The 14,884-nt window shown below is 48.0% G+C and overlaps 1 protein-coding gene across 1 annotated transcript; it reads right to left on the reverse strand.

Annotated features, from left to right (window-relative positions):
• Positions 1-3,361: 3,361 nt before the first annotated feature.
• On the reverse strand, positions 3,362-8,430 carry LOC139247236 (zinc finger protein ZFP2-like). The gene is made up of 2 exons (XM_070871573.1): positions 8,145-8,430; positions 3,362-6,787 (listed from the first exon to the last, which is right to left on the reverse strand). Exon 2 carries the CDS (start codon positions 6,421-6,423, stop codon positions 5,509-5,511), a length of 915 nt encoding a protein of 304 aa, XP_070727674.1. The 5' UTR covers positions 6,424-6,787; positions 8,145-8,430; the 3' UTR covers positions 3,362-5,508.
• Positions 8,431-14,884: the final 6,454 nt, after the last annotated feature.

The following is a 14,884-nucleotide window of genomic DNA, read 5'->3' on the forward strand; positions in this document are numbered from 1 at the left end:
AGGGAGTGAGATAAAGTTGTGAATGATATTGTGACGTAGAGACACACAAGCAAAGGGAGTGAGATAAATCTAAGACTGAGACTGTGGTACAGAGTTAAACCAGCATTGGGAGTGAGATAAACGTGAGACGGAGTACAGTGATACAGAGACACACCAGCAGGGGGAGTGAGATAAAGGTGAGACTGATATTGTGATACAGAGACACACCAGCAGAGGGAGTGAGATAAAGGTGTGACTGATATTGTGACACAGAGACACACCAGCAGGGGGAGTGAGATGCAGGTGAGACTGATACTGTCATACAGAGACACGCCAGCAGAGGGTGTGAGATAAAGGTGAGGCTGAGACTGTGATAGAGAGACACACCAGCAGAGGGAGTGAGATAAATCTCAGACTGAGACTGTGGTACAGAGTTAAACCAGCATTGGGAGTGAGATAAAGGTGAGACTGAGTACTGTGATACAGAGACACACCAGCAGAGGGAGTGAGATAAAGGTGAGACTGATACTGTGATACAGAGACACACCAGAAGGGGGAGTGAGATAAAGGTGAGACTGACACAGTGATACAGATACACACCAGCATTGGGAGTGAGATAAAGGTGAGACTGATACTGTGATAGAGAGATACACCAGCATGGGAGTGAGATAAATCTAAGACTGAGATTGTGGTACAGAGTTAAACCAGCATTGGGAGTGAGATAAAGATGAGACTGAGTACTGCGATACAGAGACACACCAGCAGGGAGAGTGAGATAAAGGTGAGACTGATGCTGTGATACAGGGACACACCATCAGGGGTAGTGAGATAAAGGTGATACTGAGCACTGTGATACAGAGACACACCAGCAGGAGGAGTGAGATAAAGGATTTGCTGATGCTGTGATTTTGACACACCAGCAGAGGGAGTGAGATAAAGGTGAGACTGATACTGTGATACAGAGACACACCAGCAGGGGGAGTGAGATAATGGTGAGTCTGATACTGTGATACAGAGACACACCAGCAGGGGGAGTGAGATAAAGTTGAGACTGATACTGTGATACAGAGACACACCAGCAGGGGAAGTGAGATAAAGGTGAGACTGATACTGTGATACAGAGACACACCAGCAGAGGGAGTGAGATAAAGGTGAGACTGAGACTATGATACAGAGACACACCAGCAGGGGGAGTGAGATAAAGGTGAGACTACGTACTGTGATATTGACACATCAGCAGGGGCAGTGAAAGTTTATCCTCATCTCGGTCCTAAATGGCCTACCCCTTATCCGAAGACTGTGTCCCCTGGTTCTGGTCTTTCCCAACAACTGGGACATTCTTCCCGCAACTAAGCTGACCCGTCCTGTCAGAAACTTTATACGTTTCGATGAGATGCCCTCTCTTCCTTCTAGATTCCAGTGTATAAAGGCCCAGTTGATCCAGTCTCTCCTCATATGTCAGTCCAGCCATCCCGGGAATCAGTCTGGTGAACCTCCGCTGCACTCCTTCAATAGCAAGAACGTCCTTCCTCAGATTAGGGTGAGATGAATGTTAGCCTGCTACGTCGATACGACCTGACAATGGCCTTTAACACTGTCAACCACGAGGCTCTATGCAGCTTCCTCCTCCATTTCGGATGCCCCCAAAAGTTCATCACTATCCTCCGCCTGCTCCATGACGACATGCAGGCTGCGAACCTTAACAACGGATCCATCACGGACACAATCCATGTCCGTAATAGGGTGAAACAGGACTGTGTCATCACCCCATCCCACTTCTCAATCTTGCTCGCTGCCATGCTCCACCTCACAGTGAACAAGCTCCCCGCTGGAGTGGTACTAAGCTAAAGAACCAGTGGGAAACTGTTCAACATTCGGCATCTCCAGACCAGATACAAGATCACCCCAACCTCTGTCGTCGAGCAACAGTACGCGGACGACACCTGCATCTGAGTACTTTCCGAGGCTGAACTCCAGGACATACTTGATGTATTCACTGAGGCTTACGAAATAATGTGCTTTCCACAAAACATCAGTAAGACGAAGGCCCTCCACTTGCCTGTCCTCGTCGCACAACCCTGGCTCCCAGTCATCAAGATCGACAGTGCGCCCCTGGACAAAATGGACCAATGCCAGGGGGGGTGCTCGGATTCTGGGGTTATTTTTATTCTCAGGATTCATGACCAGAATGTTTGGAGGAGTTCCCTTTCTGTCTGCGGAGCATCCAGCAGTGACTCCCCCAGAGACAGGGCAGTTCGTGCATCCCCAATAGTGTGCAGTATGTTCGTGTCTGACCAGGGAGCGGGCAATGTGTGATGTCCCTGTGGGGTGCAGTAAGTTCAGTGTCTGATTCCTGAACTGCCCCAGGGAGGGGGCAGTGTGTGATGTCCCTGTGGGGTGCAGTATGTTCAGTGTCTGACCCTGATCTGCCCCAGGGAGGGTGCAGTGTGTGATGTCCCTGTGGGGTGCAGTAAGTTCAGTGTCTGACCCGGATCTGCCCCAGGGAGGGGGCAGTGTGTGAGGTCCCTGTGGGGTGCAGTAAGTTCAGTGTCTGACCCTGATCTGCCCCAGGGAGGGGGCAGTGTGTGATGTCCCTGTGGGGTGCAGTAAGTTCAGTGTCTGACCCTGATCTGCCCCAGGGAGGGGGCAGTGTGTGAGGTCCCTGTGGGGTGCAGTAAGTTCAGTGTCTGACCCTGACCTGCCCCAGGGAGGGTGCAGTGTGTGATGTCCCTGTGGGGTGCAGTAAGTTCAGTGTCTGACCTTGATCTGCCCCAGGGAGGGGGCAGTTTGTGATGTCCCTGTGGGGTGCAGTCTGTTCAGTGTCTGACCCTGATCTGCCCCAGGGAGCGGGCAGTGTGTGATGTCCCTGTGGGGTGCAGTAAGTTCAGTGTCTGACCTGATCTGCCCCAGGGAGGGTGCAGTGTGTGAGGTCCCTGTGGGGTGCAGTATGTTTAGTGTCTGACCCTGATCTGCCCCAGGGAGGAGGCAGTGTGTGATGTCCCTGTGGGGTGCAGTAAGTTCAGTGTCTGACCCTGATCTGCCCCAGGGAGGGGGCACTGTGTGATGTCCCTGTGGGGTGCAGTAAGTTCAGTGTCTGACCCTGACCTGCCCCAGGGAGGGGGCAGTGTGTGAGATCCCTGTGGGTGCAGTAAGTTCAGTGTCTGACCCTGATCTGCCCCAGGGAGGAGGCAGTGTGTGATGTCCCTGTGGGTGCAGTAAGTTCAGTGTCTGACCCTGACCTGCCCTCATTCCTCCTGCTCCAGGGGGCAGTCACAGTCCAATCAGTCTGAATTAATTGCAGGGTCAGCATCATCTACTGGACACCGGCGATATTTCAAGGCACATCATGTCTCGCTCCATTCCAGAGAAATCCAAACCAAGCTGCAGATTCAATTCATTTTATTGTCAATTGTGTAACAAACTATAGCTCCATTTGTTGCAGCTTTCAATATTTGAATACAATCCTTTTGATGTTTAGTATCGGAATTCACGGTAGAAGAAACTAAATACCTCCCAATAATAGATAATTTAGAGGCTTATGGGGAAGGGGGAACTTAAAACTATCGCTGACACTAAAGAAAAAGTACTCAGGAAAATAATGGGACTAAAGGTGGACACATTCCCTGGACCAAAGGTGGAGACGTCCCCTTGACCTGATGGCCTGCATCCTAGGGTCTTAAAAGTGGCTGCAGAGATAGTGGATGCATCGGTTGAAATCTCCCAAAACTCCCTGGATTGTGGAGAACTTCCAGCGGTTTGGAAAACCACAAATGTAACACTCCTATTTCAAAAGGGAGAGAAACAGAAATCGGGAAACTATAGACAAGTTAACCCAGCATCTGTTGGTGGAAAAAAGCTGGAGTTCTTTATTAAGGAAACAGTAGCAGGACATTTGGAAAAGCATAATACAGTCAGGCAGAGTCAGCATGGTTTTAGGAAAGGGAAATCATGTTTGACAAATTTGCTGGAGTTCCTTGAGGATGTAATGAGCAGTGTGGAAGGGGGGACCAGTGGAGGTGGTGTATTTGGATTTCCAGACGGCTTTCAATAGGGTGCCATATAAAGGGTTACTGCTCAAGATTAAAGTTTACGGGTTTGAGGTTAATATATTAGCATGGTTAGAGGGTGGGCTAACTAACAGAAGACAGATAAGTGGGTCATTTTGCATTTGGCAAACGGTGACTAGTGGGGTGTCGCAGGGATCGGCCTCAACTATTTACAATCTATATTAATGATTTGGATGAAGGGACTGAGTGTAATGTAGCCAGGTTTGCTGATGATACAAAGATGATGGGAAAGCAAATTGGAGGAGGACACAAACAATCTGCAAATAGATGTAGACAGGCTAAGTGAGTGGGTTAATATTTGGGAGATTGAGTATAACGTGGGAAAGTGTGAGGTTATCCACTTTGGCAGGAAAAATAAAAATACAATTTATTATTTCAATGGAGAGCTATTACAAAATGCTGCAGTACAGAGGGACCTGGTTGTCCTTGTGTGTGAAACACAAAAAATTATTATGCAGATACAGCAAGTAATTATGAAGCCAATAGAAATGTTGGCCTTTATTGAAAGGGGGATGGAGGATAAAAGCAGGGAAGTCCTGCTACAACTGTACAGGGTATTGGTGAGACCACACCTGGAGTACTACGTACAGTTTTGATCTCCTTACTTCAGGAGGGATATACTTGCATTGGAGACAGTTCAGAGAAGCTTCACTAGTTTGACTCCTGAGATGAAGGGGTTGACTTATGGGGATAGTTTGAGTAGGTTGGGCGTATACTCATTGGAGTTTAGAAGAATGAGAGGTGATCTTATTGAAAGATATGATACTCAGGGGACTCGACAAGGTGGATGCAGAGAGGATGTTTCCACTTGTAGGGAATCTAGAACTAGTGGGCATAGTTTAAGAATATGGGATTTAGAACTGAGATGAGGAGAGATTTCTACACTCAGAGGGTCGTAAATCGGTGGAATTCTCAGCCGAGAGAGCTGTGGGTCGCTGAATATATTTAAGGTGGGGATCGACAGAGTTTTGAACGATAATGGAGTGAAGGGTTATGGGGAGTGGGCAGCGAAGTGATCTTATTAAATGGCACAGCAGGTTCGCTTGGCTAATGGCCAGCTCCTGCTCCTATTTCTTATCTTTCTTAAAGAGTGAATTAGAGATGCAATCACAATCAGCGTTATTTTTAATCTGAGCATTTTCCCGTTGATTAATTGGTCAAATACCCAGAATATTAAACTCCAGCTCAGTTATAGGGGGAATCAATATCAGCAGAAAGAAAACCTAACTGTCAGAATGGACACGATTCAGTCTGGGACATCAGCAGAATCCAAACCCTGCAGTCACTTGTGAACTCACTGGTGTCCCAGCAGGTGTGATTACAGAGTGAATCCCTTCCCACACACGGAGCAGGTGAATAGTCACTCCCCAGTGTGAACTCGCTGGTGTATCAGCAGGTTGAATAATGCAGTGAATCTCTTCCCACACTCAGAGCAAGTGAATGGCCTCTCTCCAGTGTGAACTCACTGGTGTGTCAGCAGGTTGGATAATGTAGTGAATCCCTTCCCACACTCAGAGCAAGTGAATGGCCTCTCTCCAGTGTGAACTCGCTGGTGTGTCAGCAGGTGGGATAACCGAGTGAATCCCTTCCCACACACGGAGCAGGTGAATGGCCTCTCCCCAGTGTGAACTCGCTGGTGTGTCAGCAGGTTGGCTGACTGAGTGAATCCCTTCCCACACACGAAGCAGGTGAATGGCCTCTCTCCAGTGTGAACTCGCTGGTGTATCAGCAGGTTGGATGACTGAGTGAATCCCTTCCCACACACGGAGCAGGTGAACGGCCTCTCCCCACTGTGAACTTGCTGGTGTGCAACCAGATCGGATGACTGAGTGAATCCCTTTCCACAGTCAGAGCAAGTGAACGGCCTCTCTCCATTGTGAACTAGCTGGTGCCTCAGCAGGGTGAATGACCGCGTGAATCCCTTCCCACACTCAGAGCAGGTGAATGGCCTCTCCCCAGTGTGAGCTCGCTGGTGTCTCAGCAGGATGCGTGAAGTAGTGAATGCCTTCCCACACTTGGAGCAGATGAACGGCCTCTCCCCAGTGTGAACTCGCTGGTGCCTCAGCAGGGTGGATGAGGTCGTGAATCCCTTCCCACACTCAGAGCAAGTGAATGGTCTCTCCCCAGTGTGAGATCGCTGGTGTATCAGCAGGTGGGATGACTGAGTGAATGCCTTCCCACACTCGGAGCAGGTGAATGGCCTTTCCCCAGTGTGAACTCGCTGGTGTGTCAGCAGGTGGGATGACTGAGTGAATCCCTTCCCACACTCAGAGCAGATGAATGGCCTCTCCCCAGTGTGAGTGCCCGGATGAACTTCCAGCTCAGATGGGTCATTGAATCTCTTCCCATATTCCCCACATTCCCATGGTTTCTCCATGGTGTGGGTGTCCTTGCGTCTCTCAAGGTGTGATGATCAGTTGAAGCCTCGTCCACACACAGAACATGTGTACGGTTTCTCCCCGCTGTCAATCGCGCGATATTTTTTCAGGCTGTGTAACTGATTAAAGCTCTTTCTACACTCAGTGCACTGGAACTCTCATTCGGTTGTGTGTGTGTCTCGGTGCTTTTCCAGTCACACTGACGTTTGAAATCTGTTTCCACAGACAGAACAGACAAACATTTCACCTTCCACTTTCAAAGGCCAATGATAGTCAGGCCCTGATGAATCGAGTAATTCCATCAGATCTTGATGTGATGTTTGGTTTGAGTGTCCCGACAACAAATCCTGCCCTTCGAATAACCTGGAAAAGGAGTTGACACAAATCATTACAGCAAGTAAAGGACATTAATTCACAACCGACAAATTCAGATTGTATGGAACATTATTTCCTCTCTTGTTCCTCCAAAGCTGTAAATCCCCGTTCCATACACTCTTCCCCAATCCCAGTCCTGAAATTGAAGCACGTCGCACGTCTGAAGGCTGCTTGTCCTCCCTCCCAATTATCATCACCAACTCTGGCTGGGTTCAGTTCTACACTCACTGGTTCCCCTCCCCTGAAGGTGCTGACTCTGGGCTGGGTTCAGTTCTACACTCACTGCTTCCCCTCCCCTAAATGTGCTGACTCTGGCTGGGTTCAGTTCTACACTCACTGCTTCCCCTCCCCTAAATGTGCTGACTCTGGCTGGGTTCAGTTCTACACTAACTGCTTCCCCTCCCCTGAATATGCTGACTCTGGCTGGGTACAGTTCTACACTCACTGGTTCCCCTCCCCTGAAGGTACTGACTCTGGCTGGGTTCAGTTCTACACTCACTGGTTCCCCTCCCCTGAAGGTACTGACTCTGGCTGGGTTCAGTTCTACACTCACTGGTTCCCCTCCCCTGAAGGTACTGACTCTGGCTGGGTTCAGTTCTACACTCACTGGTTCCCCTCCCCTGAAGGTACTGACTCTGGCTGGGTACAGTTCCGGAGATGAGGGTTTGTCTTATGAGGATGGGTTGAGCCGATACATGTTGCGATTCAGAAGAATGAGATGTAATTTTATTGAAACATACGATAATGAAGGGGATCGATAAAGTGGACGCAGAGAGGATATTTCCACTCACAGGGAAACTAAAACCAGGGGGGGCATAGTCGCAGAATAAGGGGCCGCCCGTTTAAAAACTGAGATGAGGAGGAATTTCTTCCCTCAGAGTTTTGCAAATCTGTGCAATTCGCTGCCTCAGAGAGCTGTGGAGGCCGGGGACATGGAATATATTTACGGTGGTGTTGGACAGATGTTTGAGCGATAAGGGAGTGAAGGGTGACGGGGAGCGGGCGGGGAAGTGGAGCTGAGTCCATGATCGGATCAGCCCATGGTCTGACTGAATGGCGGAGCATGGCTCCAGAGGGGGGCCAAGTGGCCCGCTCCTGCTCCTATTTCTTCTGTTCTGGTGGGATAATAACCCTGGGGACTGTCCATGGGGATTGTAACCCAGGGAGAGAACAGCTCTGGGGCTTTCCTCTTACAATTGTCTGGGACGTAAGCCGTGAGCTGAGCCCTGAGCAGTGCCTTTAGGAGAGATGGTGAGAAATCCGAGGTGTTGAGACAATAAAATAACACAAAGTTGTTGCTGTAGCCAGGCGGACCGGTTGGAAACAAGACCCTGACGCAACTCACTTCGCTCCTGCACCAAGATGGCCACGCATGCGCGTTGTGGGTCAGCGAATAAAGATGGCGGAGGGGTCCGACTGATCGTCCTGCACAAAGATGGCCGCCGTCAGCCCGCGGCCCGAGAGCGGGAGAAAGCCCCGGAAGCTGCAGCCGCCGACATTGCGGTTATTATTCCGGGCTTCCGGCGGGCACCGGTTGTTTACCAAGCCTCCCCGCTCACCCGCTGCGCCATTGCTCCGCTGCGACCCGCTGAAAACGAGTTATTTTCCCAGAGCACACGTTCACTGCGTCCGCTCCGCCATTGCACGATGCCGTGCATGCCCCGAACACAGCCGGGTCCCCGCGCCTGCGCACCGGGCCCCCTGTGGTCTGGGCTGGGCACATTCTCTGTCGCCGCGAATGCTGGGTAAATATGCCGCCATGGATAAACCACCCCTCCATTAGTGAATTGAAGGGATTTACTGTGATTGCATTGGGCACTGAACCATGTTCATTCTGGCAGTTAGACTATGATTCTGCTGGTCTTCATAACCCCCCTCCCGCCCCCCCCCCCGCCCCCCATACCTGAGCTGGAGATTAATGCTCTGGATAAATAGTGAACACACCAGCTTGTTTCAAACAAGGTGTTTCAAATAATTGATTTATCCACAATCATCACCGGCATAGGTAGTCCCTGTAACTCGAGAAAGACTTGCTTCCACTCCGAAAGCAAGTTCTTTGGTGGTTGAACAGTCCAACCTGAGAGCCACAGACCCTGTCACAGGTGGGACAGATATTCGTCGGGGAAAGTTGGGCGTGGCACTGATTGACCACACACTCCTTCCGCTGCCTGCGGCTGACCTCTTCAAGCTTGCAGCATTGAGATTTGAACAGCTCAATGCCCTCCTGGATGCACTTTCTCCACCTAGGGTGGTCTTCGGCCAAGGTCTCCACAGCGTTAGTGGTAATGTCGCACTGCACCAGGGAGGCTTTGAGCGTGTCCTTGTAATGTTTCCACTGCCCACCTTTGGCTCATTTGCTATGAAGGAGCTCCGCATATAGCAGTTGCTTAGGGAGTCTCGTGTCTGGCATGCGAACTAAGTGGCCTGTCCAGCAAGCTGATCGAGTGTGGTTGGTGCTTCAACGCTGGGGATGTTGGCCTGGGCATGGACACTGATGTTGGTGCATCTGTCCTTCCAGGGGATCTGCAGGATCTTGCGGAGACATCGTTGGTGATATATCTCCAGTGACTTGATGTGTCTTCTGTAAGTCGTCCCTGCCTCTGATCCGTACAGGAGGGTGGGTATTACTGCAACCCTGCAGACCATGGATTTGGTCGTAGATTTGAGGGCCTGGTCTTCGAACAAGTGTGGGTACAGTACCCCCAGAAACCCTTACAATCAGGGGAAATCTTATCGAAAGGAGAAGGAAACACTTATTGTGCACTCCTGACTGGTCGAGATATTCCTCTCCTTGTTGACAAGGGTAAATTGACTAAACGAGGCTTAATTATCATACCTATGTTCCCTCCCACAGGAATTATCCACAAAATGGCAACTTACCAACTCGTGCTGGCCAGACTCTGTGTCTCGTTATCTGTGACTGTGCTACTTCGATCCTCAAACACAGCATGGGATGGCCGTACAGGGTGGTGGTTAGCTAACACTGATCGTACACAAGACAATTACTAACCTTCCTTCCACTGCAGACCTAACTGGTTTAGCTCAAATTTCTAAAAGCTAACACTGATCGTTGTCTTACTCGTCGCGTTATTACTGCTTGAATGTATTCTTAGGTGTAGATTGCGGGCGTTGCTTGAGCGCACTCAACGTGTAACTGATGCATTACGCCTTCAACTTGATTATATTGCTTAGAGTGTCTAAATTTCATGGCTGGATTGTATTGTATGGGGTTAATCACATCGGGTTAATTGTGGTATTTAGTCATTCATTGGGTACCTCTGCTCCCATGCCCCGTAGAATGTTGTTGCTATTTCGAGAGAGAGAGCGGGAAGCGATCTTGAGACGCACACCAGCTGGTTATGAGATGGTCCACGGCTCGAGGTCTCATGCTTTGTGGACGAGCACCTGGGGCCTTACAGATTAGGAGTTGGCCACAAGCCACATGCACCCATGTTTTGTTCAGTAGTATGTTTATTTGATAGTATAAAGGTACAGCACTGTCCCGTAGCTCTTTGTACTTAACCTTGGACCGTGATTCGCGAGCGGTGCTGAGACCCCCAATGCTCCAGACCAGCCGTCGCTTGTGGAGTTCTCGACGGGCGGAAGGCCGTGAGCATTGTTGCATGTTATCAGACTTCTCTTTTCTTCGTAAACTGTATTATTAGTGGTTCTTTTCTCTCAGTAAACGGTATCTTATTCTTTACTTCATTTGTCTTGTCTCTTATTTAACATTCATCCAGATCCCGAACCTGGGTTTATTATTTTCGATCAAAAACATCGACTAATAAAGGCATATGCCTTCTTAAGCACGTTATCTAGCTGGCCTGCTAGCTTCAGGAATATGTGGACCTGCACTCCAAGGCCACTTTTTTTCTTCTACACATTTCCGTGTCCGACCATTTAATATGTATTCCCTTGCCTTGTTCCACCTCCCTAAATGCATTACGTCACACTTATCCGGATTGAATTCCATTTGCCACTGATCTGCCCAGCTGACCAGTACATTGATATCTTCCTACAGTCTGTAGCTTTCGTCTTCATTATCAACCGTACAGCCTATTATTGTGTAATCTGTAAACGCCTTAATCATACTCCCAACATGCAAGCCCAGGTGATTCTTATATACCACAAAAAGCAAGGGACCCAAAACTGAGCCCTACCGAACCCCACTGGACACAGCTTTCTGGTCTCAAAAACACCCATCAACAACCACCCTTTGCTTCCTGCCTCTGAGCCAATTTTGGATCCAGCTTATCACTTAACCCTCGATAGCCTAGGCAATTACTGTCGTGGCAAGTCTACCTGTGCCTCCTTTTCAAAAGCTTTGCTAAAATCCATATGCACTATATCATACCACATGTACTGGGCCTTTGAGCAGTGGGAATGTAATTAAAAACATGCTCTGAGGTTACACCTGGCGATTTGTGGGGATTCGGTTGCTGCACACCGGGACCACAGAATCGCCTCTCATAGAAACATAGAAACATAGAAACATAGAAACATAGAAAATAGGTGCAGGAGTAGGCCATTCGGCCCTTCTAGCCTGCACCGACATTCAATGACTGCATGGCTGAACATGCAACTTCAGTACCCCATTCCTGCTTTCTCACCATACCCCTTGATCCCCCTCGTCGTAATGACTTCATCTAACTCCTTTTGAATATATTTAGTGAATTGGCCTCAACAACTTTCTGTGGTAGAGAATTCCACAGGTTCACCACTCTCTGGGTGAAGAAATTCCTCCTCATCTCGGTCCTTAATGGCTTACCCCTTATCCTGAGACTGTGTCCCCTGGTTCTCGACTTCCCCAACATCAGGAACATTCTTCCTGCATCTAACCTGTCTAACCCCGTCAGAATTTTAAACGTTTCTATGAGGTCCCCACTCATTCTTCTCAACTTCAGTTGATCCAGTCTTTCTTGATAGGTCAGTCCCGCCATCCCGGGATTCAGTCTGGTGAACCTTCGCTGCACTTCCTCAATAGCAAAAATGTCCTTCCTCAGGTTAGGAGACCAAAACTGTACACAATACTCCAGGTGTGGCCTCACCAAGGCCCTGGACAACTGCAGCATAGTCCCATGTATAATAGTTGTACATTACCTTATGGTTATGTTACTGGGCTAGGACATCAGAAATCTAATGACCCGGAGATATTAGATCAAATTACACCACGGCAGCGGGGAAATTTAAATAGAGTTAAGTAAATAAATCTGGAATAAAAGGTTAGTATCATGTAACTACCAAATTGTCGTTAAAGCCCATCTGGTTCACGAATGTCCTTTACAGGATGGAAATCTGCCATTTTTACTTGGTCTGCCCTATATGTGACTCCAGACCCACAGCAATGTGATTGGCGCTTAACTGCCCTGTGAAACAGCCTAGCAAGCCACTCCATTGAACCAAACCGCTGTAAAGACGTACATTGAGGCAGTACCTTCACCTCGCGACTGCAGCATTTTAAGCAGGCAGCTTCCCACCAGCTTCTCAATACTGGCCTTGGCCGCGGCGCCCAGGTCCCAGGAAGTAATACAAAAATAACAATTACAGCTTAATTAAATGTTATTGAAATATAAACCGCTGATAAAATTATGACGAAGCGTTATAAGTGTTTACGTTAAGTTTCGTAAGATTAATTCAAATTGAATATTTTGTGTGTTATGTCAGAATGAAGCTTCTCAGTGGTCTCCGGATCCAGCGCCCTGCAGTCGGTCAAGGGATCAATTTATGAAAGTGAGGGTGGTATTAGTCCCGATAGTTTATAGATTTGTTTCCGTACTCGTTCAACACAATCACCTGATTATTGTGGGGAAATTATATTAACAGAAAATAAAAAACTACTTTTCAGTCCAGTAAACAGGAACTGGTTTGATGAAATGACGTGTTTGTTCACATTTTATAACGTTTCAGAAATGTCAAGATGTTGCAAAGCAGATATTTTACATCAAATGCAATATTTTACCATCAATTAAAATGGTTATTGTTTGCAGTAACAGGTTTAGACGGTTTTAAGACAATCATATTCCAGAGGTGACCATTTATAACAATGTGAACATTTTATCGGTGTACTTCTGTCGATGAGGCGCTGCTGTATATTCTCTTCAGCTGGAACTGAAGATGGATTCAGTAAATCCGCAGCGTCAGGTCTGGTGGTGTCAAATAAATCTGTTACTGGAATCCGATGTTCATGGTCAGAACAAGTGGCTGAATGCTCAGGGTTAATCTTCTTTTTAACTAAACCCAGAACATGTGATGTTGGTTTTGTAACTTCCCTTTTCAGTTATTTTCGCTGAGTGATTTCCTCTGTTGCCAGGGTAACACTCTGTCAGATCTCAGCACAAGAGGAACTGGCTCCAACTTATATCCGAGAGACCGTGAATCACTCAGTGTAAACTGCTGTCTGTGAGGTCAGCGGACCAGGCGTTGGGACCTCTTCTGGATATCTGGAATAATTATAATACAATGGTCACAATATTAAAATAAGAGTATACAGCTGTTGTGCGGGAGCAGTAGGTTTTACAGATACGCATAATTCGTGATACCCACTCTTGCCGTGATTTAATGATACTTATATTGATAAAGCCTGTTTCACCCCTTTTTCTAAAGAGAAGTTGATCAAACGCATTGGTTCGCTCATTTGCACATGCCCGCCTGCCGTTCTGGCCTCTTCCTACAAACACAATGAAAATAGTTTCCAATTGATCAGTGCAACTTTGTGCAATGCCATCGGTATTCACCAGTAATTAATTAATTCTTGTTTGTAAAGCACCGTTCCTGCAAGATTCACACTTACTGTGAGCCCAACTAATCTCGTGTCACATTCATTTCCTGCTACCACTCAGACATCAAAGTTTAGTGAAATGTTTAACTAGTTGCTAATGGCAGAATATCTGCTAGTTCTATTTACAAGAGACACGTTTTATTCATCTTACAACTGTTGAGAGAAAGCCTTTATGCAAGTGAGTGTAATATTGGTTGCAGGCAATTAACAAGTGCTAGATATATCGGGCAGTACAAGCCCAAAGACAGATAGGAATAACAAGTCTCCATTCAGGCCCTCTATCCTCTTCCAAAAATAATTTCGATGTGAGCAGGCGCACTCTTGCTTCCTTGCCCTCACGCAGGCTCAGTATAGCTCCCTGCCGTATATCCGGAGAGGCCCAGTCACGGGTTAGTTTGCCTTCTGTGACTGGCGGCTCGGGGCCATCTGTGAGACACGGGTAATCAAGTCAGAGTTCGCCCGGATACAGGCTGTCACTTTCTTACTGAATTAACCCGGCTCTATTCAGGACAAAGCTCTGACAGTTCCAATATTTTGTAAAAAAAAAGGAAGGGATTTTAAAGTTTAACACTGCTGGTGTGGGATATAAACCGCAGGGATTGGACTGAACCAGGACATAATACAGTGGGATGGTCCGGGATATAAACCCCAGGGAATGTCCTGAACCAGGACATAATACAGGGGGTGGTCCGTGATATAAACCCCAGGGAATGTACTGAACCAGGACATAATAAAGGGGGTGGTCCGGGAAATAAACCCCAGGGAATGTACTGAACCAGGACATAATACAGGGGGTGGTCCGGGAAATAAACCCCAGGGAATTTCCTGAACCAGGACATAATACAGGGGTGGTCCGGGATATAAACCCCAGGGAATGGACTGAACCAGGACATAATACAGGGGGTGGTCCGATATATAAACCACAGGGAATGTACTGAACCAGGACATAATACAGGGGGTGGTCCGTGATATAAACCCCAGGGAATGGACTGAACCAGGACATAATACAGGGGGTGTTCCGTGATATAAACCCCAGGGAGTGTACTGAACCGGGACATAATACAGGGGGTGGTCAGTGATATAAACCCCAGGTAATGTACTGAACCAGGACATAATACAGGGGGTGGTCCGTGATATCAACCCCAGGGAATGGACTGAACCAGGACATATTACAGGGGGTGGTCCGTGATATAAACCCCAGGGAATGGACTGAACCGGGACATAATACAGGGGATGGTCCGTGATATGAACCCCAGGGAATGTACTGAACCAGGACATAATACAGGGGATGGTCCGTGATATAAACT

This window comes from Pristiophorus japonicus, unplaced genomic scaffold, assembly GCF_044704955.1.
Source record: "Pristiophorus japonicus isolate sPriJap1 unplaced genomic scaffold, sPriJap1.hap1 HAP1_SCAFFOLD_265, whole genome shotgun sequence".
NCBI lineage: Eukaryota > Metazoa > Chordata > Chondrichthyes > Pristiophoridae > Pristiophorus > Pristiophorus japonicus.

Coding starts and splice junctions, on each gene's coding strand:
- LOC139247236 (XM_070871573.1), bottom strand. CDS start 6,423: ATGGAGAAACCATGGGAATGTGGGGAATATGGGAAGAGATTCAATGAC.